Here is a 19,724-nt window from a genome sequence, read left to right as displayed (position 1 = left end):
TTATGCAGAATTAATATTTCCATTATATATTTATGAAGATGAAGGTGCAGAGATACAAGTGCATCTCAATAAATTAGAATATCATCAAAAAGCTGCTTTATTTGAGTAATTCAAATAAAAAAGTAAAACTCATAGATTCATTACAAATAGAGTGATCTATATCAAGTGTTTATTTCTTTTAATGTTGATGTTTATGACTTACAGCCAATGAAAACCCAAGAGTCATTGTCTTGGAAAATTAGAATAATTAACACAAAACCTTTGAAAAAAGCCTTTAAAATGCTCCTTTAGTCTTGCTCAGTAGGCTACACAATCACGGGGAAGACTGCTGACTTGACAGATGTCCAGAAGGCAGTCATTGACACCCTCCTGCTGTATCCAAGCTTATTAATGGAAGGTTGACTGGAAGGAAAAAGTGTGGTTGAAAAAGGTGCACAGGCAACAGGGATAACCACAGCCTTGAAAGGATTGTCAAGAAAAGCCCATTCAAAAATTTGGGGGAGATTCACAAGGAGTGGACTGCTGCTGTGACTCGCCTAACCTAAATCCCCAAGAGGAAGATGAGAGACACCAGACCCAACAATGCAGACGAGTTCTTATACTGTACATTCTTTTCACTAGGCCAACATTTCTGTATTAAAAATCATTTTTATATTGGTCTAATATAATATATATTAGCTGTAATCCATAAACATCAACATTAAAAGAAATAAATGCTTGAAATAGATCACTCTGTTTGTAATTTCTCTCTCTCTCTCTCATATATATATATATATATATATATATATATATATATATATCATTAATAATTACTGAAATCAATTAACTTTATGATGATATTCTAATTTATTGAGATTCACCTGTAAATCTAAGCCACTTTTAAAGCATCATATGATTTTTGGAGAGAATATCTTCTATATTGTCGCTCACCAGTCGCTCTGTCAGTATTTAGTTTACTACATCATTTGAACATAGAAGAGACGTGTTTCTAGGGGTTAGATCTATGTCCAGATGGGGCCTTTTGTTCTTACCTAGTGTACTAGGTAGGGAGAACGCAGCAGTGGTGAGATTGTTATGGTGTAGTAGAGCTCCACACGGGGGCGTTGTGTTTTTGAAGGTGCTGGGCTCTGCTCGGTTTCAGTTCACTGAGAGCAGGCTGCCCGAGTGAAGCGCACATGTTTTGTATGAGCCCTCACTAAAACCGCGCTGTGCTACTCCCGCACACCAGCAAGATGGCGGACTCAGACTCATGGGGTAAGAACTACACGTTCACTTCTTTTTAATAGATACGTCTTATGCTGTTCTTCATTACATACCTGGCGTATCTGTTGTTTTAACGATAGACGCGGACAACTTCGAGCCGAGCGAGCCGGTGAAGAATACTGTGGGTCTTAAGGACCGATGGGAGGGCGAGGACGAGGAAGACGACGTGAAGGTAAAGACAAGTTAGTTGGACTTGTCTTGAACTAACCTACGGCAACTGACGGAAAGTTAAACCGGCCTCCGCATGTGAGGCAAGCGTGTGAATGCAGTTTAATTTAAGGTGGAACGGAGAAATACAATCGTAGCTAACTTCAACCCCAGTGGATTACTTTTAGTCTTTAGAGAACCTACAATTGTAGAGCTGATGTATCTCACTCGCTAATGTTAGCTTAATCCGTGCTCTGCTTAAGTTTCTGCTTGAAGTTACCGTTAGCTAGGGGAGCTAAAAGACGGTGCTGTAACGTTAGTTCGGACCGGCACATTAACGTTACACAGCCGGCGCCAGTGGCTGTGTCTCAAACCACATGATACTGCATTATTCACACGTTGCTAATAAATGCGCTACCGACAGCGGTGTAGTATTTAACGGTGTAGTGCGGCTTTGAGAAATAGCCTGTATAAAGTTGGTCAGTGAGAGTTGCTCGTTAGTTCCCGAGCTTTACAGTGTGTATGGTGGTTGTCACGCAGAAACAAAATGTAATATCCTTTAAATAATATTCATACTTCGACAGTCAATCCTAACAAGTCTCATTAGATTTATATTTGACATGTTTTACCCGCACACGAAGCTGAGCTAGTGACAGGCCACGAAGCGTGTTAGCAGAGCGGCTAACTGAGTTACAGCTACCAGCAGTGTCTCTTCTGGTGGCTGATACAGTATATTTTCAAACGTTAAATAGGTTCATGCAAAGCGATAGTATCTGAAATGTAACGTTACAGAAAGTGACATGTAAATACAAAATGCCTCTTGTGTATTAAGTTGATATAAGTACAATCTATTGTCAATAAACGATAGCCTGTAACGTCAAAATAATTTTAAAACCAGTACGATAGCTAAATTCTTCCGTCTCTATTTAAGTCCGTCGAAAGGATAAAGCTTAACGTGGTTTAAATTTAAAAGCTGTGTCAGCTTTCTAGGGACACCGCTTTTCTCTCACATAGTACTGGTAATAAAAACTCAGGAAATATGCCATATGAGAGATATTTAGCAATTTTGAGCTAGTATTTTCATTTTTATCGGCTATAAAACACTGAATATTTAACTTGGCTACAGAAACTCAAGGCTAGTAGCTAAGGTTCTATCGCGGATAAATTAGTGTAAGGTGATTCTAGTCACTTTTTATGTACTTAAAGCAATTTAAAGTTTTAACATATTTTACATTACCGACGATACCAAGTACGTGAATGCCTTGCGTTTGAAGTGTTTCGTTGGTTTTTTTTAATTTACACTATCGCTTGAACACTCGCTGCTAACGTTATTTGTCACAGCTTGGCTGGTAAATGCTGACCGTTTTCTAACAGGCCTCAGTGAGGCAGATGGAGCATTTCATTCACAGCTTTAAACATGTGCTTTGTCTCATTGTCTCTCAGCTGTATAGCACAGTCAAGCTCGGTGTATTTAAACCTAATAAATAACCATGTATCGGTCTCTCAGGCTCCATGTGTAAGAGCAACTGTTAGTGTTATCTTGACTGTCAGTATCCTATGACTGAACTGAGTCATGCTGCGTCTTGCAAATTTTGCCGCTCTCTGATACTTCAGATTTATCTAGAACTCTCTCCAGTGACAGTTTCACTTCCCCCCATGTGGCTTGACTCTTTTCTGTGTTATGAATGAATAGTATTTCTATGTTTTTAAAAAATCATTTCTAGAACGGGCTGGCTGACTGGCTGTTGTCTATCACTAGGTTTTTAAAAAGCTAACATGTTGACACCACTGAACTCGAATATATGGGAACACCATTACACCACTTAAAAGATATAAACCCCCAGTATAAAGCCAGCATCTCAATGGTTTTTCATTGCTGTGGGAATGAGAGAATGCCTTTTTTATGTTGTGGCATATATTGTTTTAACATCAGGAAAAAAATTGTGTGTTTAATTTATTACATATTTTAATATTACTTTATCTTTCCTACCTCCAGCGTCAATGATACTGAGGTGTAGATAAAGACTTCATGGCAGTTTATTTCCTTGTAATTTCCCTTCAGTAATTTTTCAGAGACAGTCAATCAATGTAAACTTTTAAACATGTCAGTGTTCATGTCAGTAGTTTTAACCAATGATTAATACCAAGATTTATGTTAATTAAAACCACAAAGTAACGCTACTGCTGTTGAAAACTCGAGAAACCTACCAGTAGAAATGGTTCAAAAACAGATTCCTCAAAATAAATTCTTTATGGCTACAAAAAAGATTTAAAAAAGATTTTTTTTAGGCGGGTTTTGGCTTTTTATACTTCAGCACCGTGATCAGTGAATAAAAATAGTATTTCCCCTTACCTTGTTTACATCTGAACAAGGATACATGAGCTTTCTTTACTGAATAATTGCATTATTTGCAAGTGGTCTTATTTATATTTTACTTTTAGTGATTTATTGTTGATATGCCCTGAATTCTATTTTCTCATACAGGACAACTGGGATGACGATGAAGAGGAAGAACAGAAAGTGGTGGAGGAGGAACAAAAAACAGGTGCTATCATTTATTGAATTATTGAGATAATATGCAAAAATCTCAAGTAATTGTTAAAATAAACTGTTTTTGTAAAATGTACGGTGGTGGATTAAAATATATAATAATAATAACTATGTGGTAGATTAATCCTGGTGCAATGTATTTTTCTGATGACTAACCAGTAGGAGTGCTGCCCACAGTTTGAGCATGTTCCAGTATGTTATACTGTTGTTAAAAAAAAAAAAAAAACAGAATCAGGATGTTTTTGATTTCTGATTTGTGAATTTGGCCATGCAAGTTGACAGCTTACAAAAAAAGCCCTCTTTCCTCCAACATAAATGTTTATCCTCTCACAGAGGTGAAAGCTCCAGAGAAGAAAAAGCTCAGTGCTAAACTCAAAGAGAAAGAAAATGAGAAAGCAAGGAAACAAGAAGAACTTAAGAAAAGGGTGAGTGTCAAATCAACAGATGGAGGTCTTGCTTTCCAGATAAAACAATGTGTGTAGTGGTGTCAGAAAAAAATTGTAATCATAACATTCTGGGATTAATCGTGGTTACAATGCTAGTATTTGCTTGTTTTTTTGTTTTTTGGAAGGGAGATAAATCTGTGTAGACTGGTCTCCATGACAATCTGCTTAAAAGAAAATGTTCTTTTTATTGAATTATAACATTCAGAGTAGTTTTTTGATATTTGTAATAGAAACCCTACATTTTGGTGCCTATAAGTTTCATGGAGAGAGTTCAGATCAAACACAACAAAGCTCAGACACAAGCATAAATTGAGAAAATCGCAGCTTAAAGTTAAACATCTCCATACTCCAACTTTAAAAGAGATAAATGTGAGGAGTGGGGTGTGTTCAGATATCATTTGTGAAATCAGGTATGTTGTCTATGAAATGGATATCTGATCTACTGATGTGTGTGTGTATTTATTTATGTATGTATGTGTATATATAATATGCCCCAACTGTAAGCTTTCATCGGGTGCATTTATCATGTTTTGCTTAAGAATATAAATGTTTTCTAATGCTTTCATTGTTATGTAAATCTTTGACATTTCTAATGTTCAAATAGTTACAAGAGTCCCAGGCTGTGAATCTCACCCCTGAGGAGGAGGCAGCAGAGAAACTGCGTTTGCAGAAGCTACAGGAGGAATCAGACATGGCGCTTGCATGTGAAGCTTTTGGTACGTGCTTATCCATGCATGATCATGCAAGAGTAAATATATACACTCTGTATAAGGATGGCCTGTCTTTGACTTGTAACTCTATTAAAAAAAATACAGTATATAAACATTTCTTTATATTCTCACATCTTACTTTTTCTTTTTATTAAAGAACTATGTATTTTATGGAGTAACAAATTAGAGCTGCTCCATTAAAATATTTTTTGACTCCTTTGTTTTTGATCTTGTAAAATTGAGAATTTACTATTTTTGTTTCAATTCTGTGAATCATTGCAGCTAATTATTCTTGTTGAATGGAAAAAACCCTAACTGTGGATTATATTTTTCAATGCTTTCGTTTGTTTTCCCAGTTCTTTAAATAACTTCTGCTTTTAAATGTTTCCCTCCTGTTGAATGGATGCTATGCTGTTGATTAGAGATGAAATTGCTTGAGAGTCTCATTGATCCTGTAATTGCAGGTGTTGACGCTACTGTTACTACAAATAGTGCCTCTGGAATTGAAGCCATGTGTCCATCAACAAAAGATGACTTCATAGCTTTTGAGAAGGCACTGAAAGACAAAATATCACAGTTTGAAAAGTCTGTGCATTATTCCAGCTTTTTGGAATCACTGTTTCGGGAGCTCTGCATTACATGTGAGTGGAGTTCTTTTCCCTGTTGTTTAATAGGAAATACATTTGGGTCCATAAGTGTTTTGGCAGTGACTAATTTTTCATAATGGGAAACAAAGAAGGCAAGATTAAATTGAAGTGTAGTATTGAATTTACTATTTTGGAATTACAGCAGTTTGTGCTCTTTTAATTTTCATAGGCTCGGAACCCGTTGAAATAAAGCTGAATGTCTACATTTCAGTCATTTTGACTTTACTACCTGATCAAATACCTGTTTATTATATTTATGCCAAGTTGATTGTGGATCATGGAATTTGGATAATGGGCATGTTTTTATCCAGTAGAGGACACCGTTGAGCAATGACAATTGTAGAGTATTTACTGCAGATTTCTAAATGGATGAATTCTAATGAACAATATGGTGGAATATATAGATAGATAGATAGATAGATAGATAGATAGATGGTATTTATTTATTTTTACCAAATGTAATCAAAGTGTAGGGGAACAGTGACTAATCGTGTAGTGTACAGATTTTGCAAATTAGAAATATCTTTCAACTTTTTCATATATAAATACCACTATTAATTATTTGGGAATTTATTCATTGTGTTAATTGACAATCAATGCTGCGTTTTTCACAGTGGAAGTAGACGACTTAAAGAAAATCAGCAATTCACTCTCAGCCCTTCTGAGTGAGAAACAAAAGCAGGAAAAGGTGAGTATTACTATTAAAACAATTGTTAATACGATTTAATAATACGATAATATATTTCTAAGATTTTAGTAGACATTATGCAAAAGGCAAACGTGTAATGGTACATCTCTGCAGTAGGGGGAGCCGTTTGTCTTTTGTTTACTTTTATCCGTCAGTGCCCAGTCTTTTCTGCAAAGGGTCAGTGAGGCCACAACTTGTCATTCCATAAAAGCAGGGACTGAGGCTGGCTGACTGAACATGTAGAGTCAGGTGTGCTCCATTTTGATGGATTAAAAAAACAATTACATTCACTAATCAGCCAAAATATTAAAACTTAATACTGGTGTGGTCAAAGTAATTATGGCACCTGCAGAGAGGAGGGATATATTGGGCCACAAGTGAACAGTGCTTGAAGCTGATGTTAGAAAGAGCAGAAATGGGTAAGCCCTTAAAAAAGGTGTGTGGGGGGGGCAATCAAGGGTCCATTGTTTATGGCTAGAAGACAGTGGTAGGTGTCTACCAAAATGACAACTATTATCTGGTAAAAGTAGATGGCTCACTGATGTGTTTGGGGAGTGAAGGCCAACCTATTTGGTCCGTTCCCAGTTAAAAATGTATTGCTGACTCTGATGGAAATATATCAGAATGTATGTAATATATAAATAGGTTGCCAACAGGCTGGGGGTTGAGAATTGGTATTTTAAATCTCACTTTTTATTGTAGCGATAATGGACAGTTCCTTCTTTAAATGTGTCATGTAATGTTTTTCCACAGGAAAAAGCCAAAGGAATCAAGAAGAAAAAGAAAACTGTTCTTGCTGGAGGAGGTCTGAAAGCCAAACAGAAAGATGACTTTGACGCTTATGGAGAGTTTGATGGCGGCTACAATGAATATGATGACTTCATGTGACGAAGGCTAAACTCCACCCCCTCTCCTTTCCTAAACTTCCTGTTGGCCTCTGTATCCAGTTCGCCCCTCAGACACACACACAGCACCCCCCCTCATATTTATCAGTGCCATCCTGGAGTAAACTGAACACTGTGTCAACCCTCTACTTTTTTTGCTTCAGTGTCAAAACAATTCTTAGTGAAGCTGCTATCACCAACATTGCCCTTTGGTGACAAGGAAAAAAATATCAAATTGCCTTGCATTTTACAACTCTGCCTCCAACAAAGACTTTAGAACATGAGACATCTTTGCACAAGTGTCTTCTCTGATTGGCCTAGGTAGAATTGCAGTGTGTTTTAGAACACAATGTAAAAACCTCTGTTTGAGGTTGAACTGAAATGGATTATGGTGTTAACTTCTGAGCAATTTTATTTACATAGAATCAAATGTGCAATTCTATGCAAAAATGGTATACAGAATGTGTTGACAGTTTGGATATATTCCTTTTCTTGTGGGTGTATCTACAGAATAGTGTAAGGTATCTATACTTGCCACTCGTCAGCAACAACAGATGCACATAATTCAGTTTTCTTTCTATTGAAATTAGTGCTTTTACAGTAGACACTACACAAGATGCAGTGGTGGTACACTGAATAAAAAAGGGATGGAAAATAAGAAAATGCATTTTGAATATCTAGGATTTTCAGTTCTAATGTCAATAGGTTTTTGGATGAATCATTGGAGAATGTTTTACCGTGAGCAGTTTTTTTTTTCTTTTGGCTCATTTAAAAGTTTACTTTGCTCTCATGCTGGTAGATTTTAAATTACTACTAATGCAGGAATGTGGGGCTCAGTCTTTTATTATAGCTTCTGCAAGCTTGTATCAAGTAAGAGAAGGAGCAAGCTCTCTGGCTGAACAGATGAAATATCTGCTTATCGTCAAAAAACATTTGACATGAGGTTTTTCCTTTTTTTCTAACAGTTTGAAAAGATTTGCTTTACAAAATATATATAAAAAAACTGGTCAATGATAGAGAAATGACAAGACTCCAGCAGTGTTTTTTTGTTTTTTTTAAATATCTAATTTAATAAAATCATTGGTCGAAAGGAACTACTTGATTATATAATTTTTTTACAATGATTTTGACAACTGTTATATTTCAAGAAAATGAATCAAATACACAACATTGGTATAATTTGCATTCTGGGTGATGTAAATCTTAGGTGACAGCTAATCTTGTGTTAGCTGTGAAATAAATATCCTGTTATTTACAAATTCAAGTAGTATAATATAATCACAGTACAGGTGAATAGAATATATGATTAAAAAAAAGCAGTAAATTTGCTTTTTCTAGAAAATGTCTTCTCAAAAAATTACAAAACGTTAACAATGTTCCTGAACATATTGTATTTAAACTGAAACTTCTTGCTTTCTTCTTGACTCAAAAGTGATATTGGTGTTCTTGAGAGGTGCACCACTGAAGTACTGAGTACAGTTTAACTTTGACTTCACTGAGAGGAGTAGAATATGCTCCAATCCAATTTACACTGCTCTTCTGAAGTAATTGTGGCTGGGTCACCTCAGCGTTGTATGTTGTTTGATCGACCTTCAGCCGATTGTTTGGGATCGTTTGTTGTGATTGCGAGTGCTTCTCCTCCGACTGCTTCGCGGTGCTCCTGAGGAGTCCCCTCTCTGTCTTCTGTTGCCACGTCCTGGACGAGTGCTCCCTGCTACGGCTCTGCCAGGTGAATTCTGGAGCTGTTGGAACACACTCTGGCGGGTGACTTCTTTGTCACCACAGGTGAAGGTTAGAGCCACACCTTCATTGCCCTTCATAACTCTTGAGGTGCCATCTGATGTCCCATCAAAGCAACGTCCAAGTGCGATCTCCTTAGCTGTGCGAGGATCTTGGTCAGTCACTGTGTAGATGCCGTAGTTATGGCCAAGTGGGTCCAGTGGTGCCAGCATGGTGAATTCATTGGTGTCGTTGTTAACAGCCAGTGGTAGATGGTTTACCAAGTATTCTTGAAGCATGCTGTTTACATTGTCTCGCTTGCAGCTGCCCTGAGGGATCACCTTCACAAGGGTGCGATCAACTCTGTCCTGGTCATAGAGCATGCCGCTGCATTTGAACTCTAAACACACAGCCGAAACAGTGGACAGGTCCATGTCTCGGATGCTGCGGATGTCACGAATGCCATACAACTTACCGACAGTCCTTGGATGGGTGCCTCCCATATTTCGAGATCGTACGTTAATTTCATGTGGGCTGTTGATTTTCACTTTGATGTAGCAAGCTCTGTATTCCATTGGTTTAGGCCACCAGCTCAGGAAATCTTCTGTCCAGCTCATGGGATCATCCTCATTGAAGGGGACGGTGTTATAGTCATAGCGATCTCCTTCAACTCTTGAGAAGCGGAAGTGAGGGGCACTAAATGGAGCCTCCTCACATTCCTTCAGTTTGTCGAACGGATAAATAGGGCCGTTTGCTTCCTCAGCTGTGTTCGGACTGGGCTTGGCTACATTGATGCTGAATGCTGTCTTCTTGATCCTGAGGTCCTCGTGGTCTGTCCTCCTATAATTTAGTTTATTCAGATAGGGTTGTGGAACACCAATGCTGTTGGGATTTAATTTTGGAGCCGATGCAACTGCTTCCAGTTCTTCACCACCAAGATTGGCCATGACATAAGCGGAATATGCATCCGCTTTCTGTTCATCACAGAAGGCAGGAAGACAAGCTCCATTGGGGCCAGTTATTACACTGTCAAACCTTCCCCAAGCACGAGGATTGGTTGAGAAACCAGCCACTGGCTCCATATTGATCAGGGTCATCACAACACCCTCAACTTGCTCACTTGACATGAAGCGTTCACTGCGGAAAGCACGTGCCTTAACGTAACATCTCCTGTTTTCAGGTACGTCCAAGTTAAACAGTCGTCTTTCCCTGATTTCCATATTCCCAACGAGGAAGGTCCTCTCCTCTCGTTTTCCTCGTTGCTTCTTCTCTAGCTGGAACTGGCCCTCTTCTTCCCAAAGACCAGTCTCAGGATTGAGGGACCATAGCTTCATTGTCTTCAAGTGTTCAGACATCTTCACTTGGGATGAATCGAGACGTACTTTAACTTCCCCTGCATTTAGTGATTCCCTGCTCTCCTTGTCCCGGAAGTCAACAGAGAACATGCCATACGTTCTCAAGGGAAGTGTGTCACCTTCTGCTCCAATAAAGTTGAGGTCACTCTGAGCAGCAGCTGCTGTGGACACATCTCTCGGGTCTAAGAAGGTAATGCTGGCCTGCACATCACCTACAAACACCTCGCCATTCTCTTTGTAGAAAACGTTGGGTGGAATTTCAATCTCAGCCATAGGCTCCTCTCCCTCTACCTCTCCAAGTTCCAGTTTGTTGGTGTCTGTTGAGCGAATGGTGACTGGAGGCTTCTTCCTTAGCAATTTTATTTCATGGTACACAGCCCCACCTTTGGTATTGAACAGAAGTACTTTGGTGGTATTCACAAACTTATCCATATTGTCCACAAATGTGAGAACTAGCCTTTCAGTGCCTGTGGGTACCTGGATGGAGAATGTGCCCTTGTATCCTGTTCGACTAATCCTGGTACCGTCCATGTAGATGTGTCCAAATCGCATTGGTTCTCCAGTATCTGCAGCAATGGCGCGTCCTCGAACTATAACTTTTGTATCAACGCATTTTTTGCAGCCACACTGGGTAACCACCATTGTGGGTAACTGATAGCCTTGACATGATATCTGTCTCTCCTCCATTTTGGACACTCCACAGCAGAAGGATATGGAATCTTTGCATCGAATACCATTGTCCAGCTGGCCAGTGCATGTCCCTACTGGACATTTTCCTACATCATAATACAGTGAGTTTGTCTTGTTCTGGAAGCAATCATGAGGAAGACGGATCAAGTGGGGTTCAGGTTTTGGGTTGCAGGATGGTTCATCTTGACCTTAAATGGAAAGAGGTAAATAAAGATGAAAAGAGTCATAAGATGCACTGCAAATATATACAGCATAAAAATGGTAAATTAGAATTTATTTTTGTACTCACCTATAACGGTGAGAGTAGCAGGCTTTGATTTAATTGCTCCATTCTCGTTACTTGCTCTGCAGTAATACTCTCCAGCCTGATCTATCCGCAGATTCCTCAAAACCAGAGTATCATAGTACTGATATCTACTCTTCTCAAGCAGGCTTCCATTGTGAAACCTGAGGAAATAATTAATAATTTAATTATCAATATATAATTTGCACAGAAATAATATGTTGGCTGATAGTGGTGCATAAGGTGTCAAGCTGATATTATAATGTTCTATAATGTCTAAGATACATTTATTACACCTGGATAGATGGATAAAGAAACTGTGTGTATGTATTGCTCTGTATGAAAATTATGAAAAGACGTGACACCGAAAGATATTGTGATGCTTGAATGTGGTATCTGATTTACTCAGACACTTATGGCTTACCACGTTTATCACTTATCTTACCACTGATACTCTTCAGGTTCAGGTGACCCAGAAATCTTGCAGCAAAAGGCAGCTGTTTGACCCTCTCTCCTTGCTTTGGACTCTGGATTCTTTTGCAAATAGAGTTTTTCTGGGAGAAATCAGTGGTAAGATTATTTTCTGCATCACTTAAACATGGTGAAATTTTATATTATTGTGGAAACACCATAAAATATTTGAACTGTGATTCATGAGTTTCTGGACCATTTACAATGGTTCAATTATTTTAATCATACAACAATTACTGATCTATACTTGTGTGTGTATATAGGCTCATACTTGCTCTCTCCAGCTTCAGGTGAAGTACAGTTGTTTGTTCAGAACTCAGCGGCACAGTGACCTTCAGAGGACTGTGGTTTTGCATCTTTATCAGCAGTGTGGTATTGCCATCTGGACAGATGCCTGGCACACGGAAGTGTCCATTGTGATCGGTTAGTGTGAGAAGTTTGGGGCTTTTGTCAGAGAGGAAAATAGCTGCCCCAGGAGCTGGGAGACTCCCAGCACTGCGAACTGACCCGAGAACGGTGTGGTCCTGACACAGGCAGGCATTGCATTCTGCATTCACCTTGCCCATTACACACTTCAGATCACAACCTACAGAAACAACAGAAAGAATGCTCAGAACAATGCAACGCCAGTGAAAGCACATCATACCTCTACGAGAAGCTTTCCCAATTGCATTTGAACTGGATCATTACCTGGACATGTGGGTCCTTTGCAATTCCTGCCCTCTATGGCTGGACCAGTACATGGCCTGGATGTGGTTTTGCAGGTTCTGGTGCGCACCTGAACTGCTACCTGACCACAAGGTGCCGAGCAGGGGCTCCAGTCCGACCACTGACCCCAAACTCCATGAATTTCTGGCTGATCATCTGAAGACCAAGAGATTACTAATTAGATTCTGTTTCAGGCATTCTCAATTCCTCATTTAAAGAGATCTGTATCTGGAAATAAGCCTTATATATTTCCTAGTGCTGCTGAAACTGGAATCAAAAATGTTCTTTAGCTAAGAGGTGTGAAACTGGTTCCTTCTCAGGCCAAAGCTCAGCAAATTTCTGCCATATTCAAACAGCTGATTCAGATTAGCAAGGCCTTCAAGAGGAAATGTTCATTTCTAGTCATGGCCTATTTGGAGCATTTGCAGCCTTGCAATACCTTATTTGATGTGCCTGTAAGGATCACATGGCTGTAGGTTAGGTTCTTCAAATCCATTCACAGTTCATTGAAATATTGATACAACAGATTTGATTGCTCATGTCATAACTACCCGTTTAAAAATCCACAAGTAGAAACTTGATTTAAAAGTGATGTTCAAGATTTTCATCCAGAACACATTTTGCTGGCTGTCAGGCTTGTTTGCAAGCTGAGAAAAGTTCTTGTGTTTGTACAAAACATTAGCTTGGTAAATGGGGAAAAATAGCAAGGATCCGAAATGACTCAGGCTTCCCCTTGCTGCGTTTCTGGCTGAGCCAAGACAGAGAAACCGCATCTGGTGCTTGAACATTCAACAAGCATGAAAAGAAATGAGGATTTTGCTCTATATCTGCTCCATAGGTGCATAATATTGACTTATTTTTGCTTCATGTATTACTAAGGGGGAACAGACTCCAAATTCAGGAGACTGCTAATCGCATGAAAGTAAACACAGATGGCTATAATACAACTTGGGTTACCAAATAAAAAACTTTAGACGAGGTGAACAACCACAAATAAGGTACAGTCAGTTTCTTACCCAAACATAAAGTTTCTGAGCGAAAACCAACACAAACGGATGTTCAGAAATGTTGACAATGCCTTAAAGATTTTCAGGGTGTCCAATTTATAGTTTGGAGTTTAAAGTGACACTAAAAGCACTTTCTGTGTGCCCTTAGTGTGGCCTTGGGCAAGTGCCACTCAAAAGTGGTATCTTCCTAAATGTTTTGAGAAACATGTTTGGAGCGATTTGTTTATTACCATCTGACCAACACGAGACCTGAGGTAGATATTTAGATTTGCATTGCCATTGAGTTATATCATGCCTGTAATGTAGTTTGCAAACTGGACAAACAGTTTAGTGTTGTAGCCTACCATCATGATATATTCTGCTCTTCCAGGATATAATGAGTACATCAAGACCACACATTATTCAATATATATTCAAACTGTTTTTTTTTTTGTTTTTTTTTTTTTGCAGATGCTGATATAATTTCGATATTGTTGTGCATCATTTTACCCAACATCCTTATGCATAAGGCAGCATGTGCTATACTAACCTCTTGGGCAGAGGAAGCGAACAGCATAATTGGAGCAGTTTTTTCCTGCAGGCTGCTCTGCATTGATGCACCAGAATCCCAACACAGGATCAGCATGCACACGCTCCCCAGTTGAGCGTGCTGGGATCCAGTCTGTAGTGCGAGCGTCCAGAGCCTGTGGAGAGTCGCACACACGTGCTCTATAATAGAAACGAATGGCATCCAGCTGTTCAAAGTCCCCCTTCCCTCCAGGGTGATCAACATTAAACCAAGTGGTCCACTTGTAATTATCTGGAAAGAGGAAGAGGAATATGCTTAGACAAGCATTGAAATTTGATTTTTAGATGCTACACACCTCATGAGTTGGTGTGTAACCCACTCACATGCAGACGCCCTCACTCACATTTAGTTCATCACAAGAGGTTATACTTCTTACATACTGATGTTTAGAAACAGATTCATAAGGGGGTGCCATTCAGTGCTTCTCATCCAAGACAGTTTTTGTTCTTTTTATATATATATTTCAATATCTGTCATTTCATAAACATATCATCTGTTTTTCCTGTTAACTTTCAGACCACGTTTTTGTGTCATTTCAACATACAACACATGCCACTTTGAACCAATTTACCCAAGTTTAACATTAATAGTAGAACAAGTCGTAATGGTCAGTGACTTTGTATGTTATTGTACCTTTGCCACAAGTTAAATGAAATGACTGCCCCACTAGATCTGCCCATGTAACCTCTAGGTGCTATAGTTGTGAAATTAAAGCATCTAGGAGAAACAACAGCTCGTGCCAGATTTCATAATTCCAAGAGTAAAATTTGGTGGAGAAGAGATGATGTTCTGAGCCTGTTTTTTATGCTTCCATTTTGTGGCAGTGGTTTGGGGAATGACATTTCCTGTTCTATTATGGCTATGTCCTGTAGATAAGGGAAGGTAAAGACCACACAGATCATCCCTACTGAACACATTTGGAATAAAGGGAATGGGCAGAAATGGCCACAAACACATACCAAAATATTGTGGAGAGCATCACCAGAATACTGGAGACTGCTATAGTCACAAAAGTAGGCCAACTCCATCTTAATAGAAATAAATATGCAATGTCCAACATGTTCCTATAGGTCAGGTGTGCACTTGTGATAATCAGAATACAGCAGACATGAAACATTCAAGAACATGACAGGCAGCCGTCTATGTGAATAAGCATTAATGAAAATGAGCTTATGCTGTTTTGATTATGTTCACCTTCATCATACAAGTCAGCTGGATTCTGGCTCCCAAAACTTCCACTCTCTGCTCTCTGTGGTCCTATAAAAAATGAAGCTTTTTAAGAGAAACAGTCAAGAAATTGACCTTCGTTTGTATATTTTCATGCCATAATGTTTTTATAATGTGTGCTAAATAAATCACTTCAACTATTGTTTGTTGAAGACTGTAGAATGATCATTATTCAAAATGACTTTACCTCAATTTTGCAAGGCACAACTGGTCTATTTACATGCAATTTGGCACCCAATGAGCAATTTTAGCCAATGATAAACATTGTTCTCTTTATCTGTATATTATAAAGCAATTGCACTTATATAGAAATGAACTTGTACTCTAGTGTGAAAAATGTGATGCCCCAACTGTACTTTACTGAAAAATCAATATAAATATTGCCATTAGAAAACAACATTTTCTGCCCATCTGTTAGCCATTAACCTGCGCTCTGGGTTCTCATTATCGAGCTTGATAGCTTTTCATTTTTCATTTTGTTGCATTAGATCACAACATGATCTAATGTTAGATCACAAAATGCTTGTCTAATTGCTTCTAAAGCAGCTAAAGCTCACTCTCCTAATTTACACTCTAAAGTATGCTAGTAGTATACATCTGGCCAAATTCTGCTTAAGAAAGTCTGTCAAATCTGCGGCCTTCTTGGTAATTCACCCAAGTAGTTTCTGCTCATACCATGGGAGGCAATTCCAGGCAAAATTGGAATTGAGATGAAAACAACTAAATGAAATGCAAATACCTTTTTTGGCAGTTGTTTTCCACATGAAAATTAAGAGATTAGCAATTGTGCTTTTTCCATGTTCAGTGGAACATATTTGCTAATTCATTTTTCAAATTGTGAATTGTGAATTGGCTGTGTTATAACATCTCTAACCTGGCACAAACACTCAAGTGTGGCCAATTGCTGACAGGTGGCTCTGCAGCCTCTAGCTTACATGCATAACTTCCAGTCGACCTCTGGATATAAGTGGGGGAAATACAACAATGAAGCTATTCATCTACCAATGACTCTACTTAACTGGGATGAGTGGAATTTCATGGGTTCATATGACCACAAGGCAGCTGTTAATGTCCTATTAGGGGCTCCGCTTACAGTAAAATGTCTTGTGGAAAGAAAAAAAGAGCGTTTGCTATAATCTTTGTTAATGCTACAACACAGCATGGGCTTCCACCCAGATCACTTTGCTACTGTGTCCAGGATGATACATGTTTATTATTCAATGTTAATTAAAATTTAAGATTAAAATTTAGCTATTTTATTGAAAGAGATAATCTCTGCTTAGCCAAAATAAAAGTCTCTCTCTATTGAAAATGTAAACAATAAAAAGACATGTCTGAATTGGTCCCTTTTATAGGAACCAGATTCATGAAAGTAGTAAACAGTTTCAGACACAAATTTACTCAGTTTTTCTCATTACCACAGAAACATTTGGCCACTTAGTCCAGTGACATACAGAAGTTGAAATACAAGCTAAGTGGTGCATTATGGGTAGCAATTGTTCACCACAGCTATCTTGAGTCCACTGTGTGTTATGCACTCTTTTTTGAGCAACACTATAAATTGGCCTGTGATGGACTGGTGCCATGTCCAGGGTTTGTCCCTGCTTTGCACCCAGTGATTCAGGGTAGGCCTTGGACCCACCATGACCCAGAACCAGATGAAAGCATTTACAGAATGTAAATGAATAAACTGCATATTAGCAGAAATCCAAAATTCTCATTTCGCTTTTATCAATAGAAAATTATCTAATGATATCAAATTGCATTGATCTCTCATTAAACATGATGATTAAGGACTTAAATTTACAGAGAGGTCAGATATGTACTACCCTAAGCCAGAGACTGGGCCAGAATTTCCATGTATGATCATAGACTTGTCTCACTTTAAGACAGAGACTGAATTTTGTGTGCTGTATTTTGAGAGAGATAACTGAAGGTGTTTGTCTTCAACTGTGTGGAAAAAAGGGCAAGTGAAACGTACCTTGAGTGAAGATGCCAGTAATTCCACAGAGAAGGAGAAATGCCCCTCTTAATGGGCTGCCCATTCTGGCTTTGTACTTGTGATCTTTGGTCTCCGGTAATGACCTTTTGCTCTGTTCACGTTAATTATAGTCCAGCCACTGAACTCCTGCAGGTCAGAGAGAAGCCAAAGGCATTTGTCAACAGCTCAGAATGCAATGTGATTCTGTCTTAGTTAATTTTCCTCCAAAAATGGTTGCTTTAATTAAACTTTTAAACCACCAATTGTGTATATATACAGCTGAAAATTATTATTCAGAGCATGATCCTAGTAATATTGCTATTGAAAAATCTTGTTAATTCTTCCATTTGTAAGAGTATAATGTATTGTGCCAAAGGCCACACTTCATGTTTTTAATTTCCAGTTTAATTTTACAATAAGGGTACATTAATAAACTGTACTTAAGTCATTATTAAATAATAAGGCAGTAATAAGTATTACTAAAGTCACAATTAATAATTACATAATGATAACTAACATTATTTCAGGATTTTATGAAATCATAAAAGAATGCTATTGCTGCTTGTTCTTATTATTACTTAATGATTAATTGTAACATTGATCATTTAACCTGTAATGTTTGAACTGACACAACAAATATAAAACATTGCAGTATAATATTTTGATATCTGTGTAGCTGTCTGTTAAATTGTATTTTTTCCTGACATTAAATAGAACAAATTGTACTTAATGGCCGTTTGCACGGTACTGATTATCTCAGATGTTAGCAGTGCGCTTTCAAAACTGGTTGGTAAGAGGGTTTAAAATCTTGATGCTGGAAACATGTTCTTTTAAAAGAGTTCAGGCAGGGCAAAATCAACTATGGAAGCAGACTTTAGCACTCAGATAACACATCTGTAAGAACCATCAGGAAGTGTCAAGGGAATGTAAAAATGTTTCTGTGTTCATCAAGAAAACACAGTGCTCCCTACATATATTCCATATGTTCCAGATGGTACACACACCCACAGAGTTCCACATTTCATTTGCACATAATATCTTAATCATGTATCATTTAAGCAAGTAAATTAAATTTCAAATAACTAACTTATCAAGTTCCATGCAGAAATGATAAAACATGTCATCACTGTCAGAACAAAGCAAGCCCCCCACCACCACCACACACACAGAATTTCATAATGCCAGAAATGGCATAAAATTTAACTTTAAAAAAGTTAAAAATATTTTCCTTTGCATGTAAACTTACAACTCTGGAGATTTAGATGGTAATTTAAAAAAATGGAGATACAATGTTTTGTGCCCACTGTGGTAGTATGTAAAATATATTAAAAATGCACTCCATTTCATTCCAAACTCTGCTGTAAATAAATAAATGAATTAAAAAAACTATTTTTATACATTACAAAATAAAAGCACTTTTCTTATTTTAAGCTTAACACCTAATTGTTCCCCATTGTTGAAAAGCTGTACATATGATAAATTGGCCTATATAAATGGTCAAAAAAATCTTGTTATATTAAATTTCATTCTCTAACAAAGTCATCATTAGCAAGATTCAAAGTAATGAGAGCAAGATCACACTGTGCACACAGATGGATAAAGAGACAAGATAAAGCATTATTGTTGATAATGATTCTAAAGGAAAAAAATGATAAAAACACAAAATGAAAAAGAGCAGTGACCGTGTGAAGCTGTCAGTCTTACCCAGGTCAGGGTCTCGGAGGTGAAGAGGCTATTATCGGTGTTCTGTGGCTCTGTGGACTGTACAGAGTTGCAGAGTGTGTGTGTGCATGTGTGTGTGCACACTTATATAGCTCTGCCCTGCCTTGAGTTCGGCTCCATGCCACTGTCAGGAAACCAGATGACAGCGTAAGGAAACAACAGCAATGAGCCCACCTCTGTTTTAAGACTGGGTTGTGATTTAAAGCATTGCACTTTGTGTTTGACTGTGAGACTACAAGTTCTTATATACTGCTTGTAAAATTTCCATAGAAAAGTGTGAAATGAAACGGGATTATGTGACTCACTGTAACCCAGCTTAATGCAGATTATCAGCTAGATATGAAATACTAAATATTTATTTTGGGTTTCCAAAAACGTATGTAAGAAGTGTTCGCACAAGGAATGATTTATCTTCTACAAACTCTAACTTGAATGCATGATCTTAATTCTGCTCGATCAGTGTGTTTGAGGCTCAACCATTGTGTTAGTAGCATATTTTGACATCAATTCCATTGGCAAATTAATCCTCCCCTACTTGACTGTTACTCATCCAAAGCCAAACATCCAAGAGAACATATTTGACGGTATTATTGGCCTTGCTCTGTCTGTGTGTAAAGGATAGCCCTTTCCTACTCCCATCACTCAGTGTGATTCTAG

The 19,724-nt window shown here is 38.1% G+C and overlaps 2 protein-coding genes across 2 annotated transcripts; one reads left to right on the top strand and one right to left on the bottom strand.

Moving 5' to 3' along the window:
- Positions 1-1,057: 1,057 nt before the first annotated feature.
- Positions 1,058-8,398, top strand: LOC136676813 (eukaryotic translation initiation factor 3 subunit J-B-like). Its single transcript, XM_066654047.1, has 8 exons — positions 1,058-1,254; positions 1,344-1,435; positions 3,896-3,956; positions 4,295-4,386; positions 5,012-5,123; positions 5,582-5,758; positions 6,379-6,452; positions 7,206-8,398. Exons 1-8 carry the CDS (start codon positions 1,233-1,235, stop codon positions 7,338-7,340), a joined length of 765 nt encoding a protein of 254 aa, XP_066510144.1. The 5' UTR covers positions 1,058-1,232; the 3' UTR covers positions 7,341-8,398.
- A 289-nt stretch (positions 8,399-8,687) lies between these two features.
- Positions 8,688-19,059, bottom strand: LOC136677316 (cartilage intermediate layer protein 1-like). Its single transcript, XM_066654829.1, has 9 exons — positions 19,050-19,059; positions 17,346-17,492; positions 15,332-15,394; positions 14,099-14,368; positions 12,545-12,718; positions 12,126-12,440; positions 11,829-11,937; positions 11,390-11,547; positions 8,688-11,288 (listed from the first exon to the last, which is right to left on the bottom strand). Exons 2-9 carry the CDS (start codon positions 17,407-17,409, stop codon positions 8,929-8,931), a joined length of 3,513 nt encoding a protein of 1,170 aa, XP_066510926.1. The 5' UTR covers positions 17,410-17,492; positions 19,050-19,059; the 3' UTR covers positions 8,688-8,928.
- Between the last annotated feature and the right edge of the window lie 665 nt (positions 19,060-19,724).

This window comes from Hoplias malabaricus, chromosome X2 (genome assembly GCF_029633855.1).
Source record: "Hoplias malabaricus isolate fHopMal1 chromosome X2, fHopMal1.hap1, whole genome shotgun sequence".
Taxonomy (NCBI): Eukaryota; Metazoa; Chordata; class Actinopteri; order Characiformes; family Erythrinidae; genus Hoplias; species Hoplias malabaricus.
The sequence above is the reverse complement of the archived record's forward strand: the minus strand, read 5'-3'. Positions and strand labels throughout refer to the sequence as shown.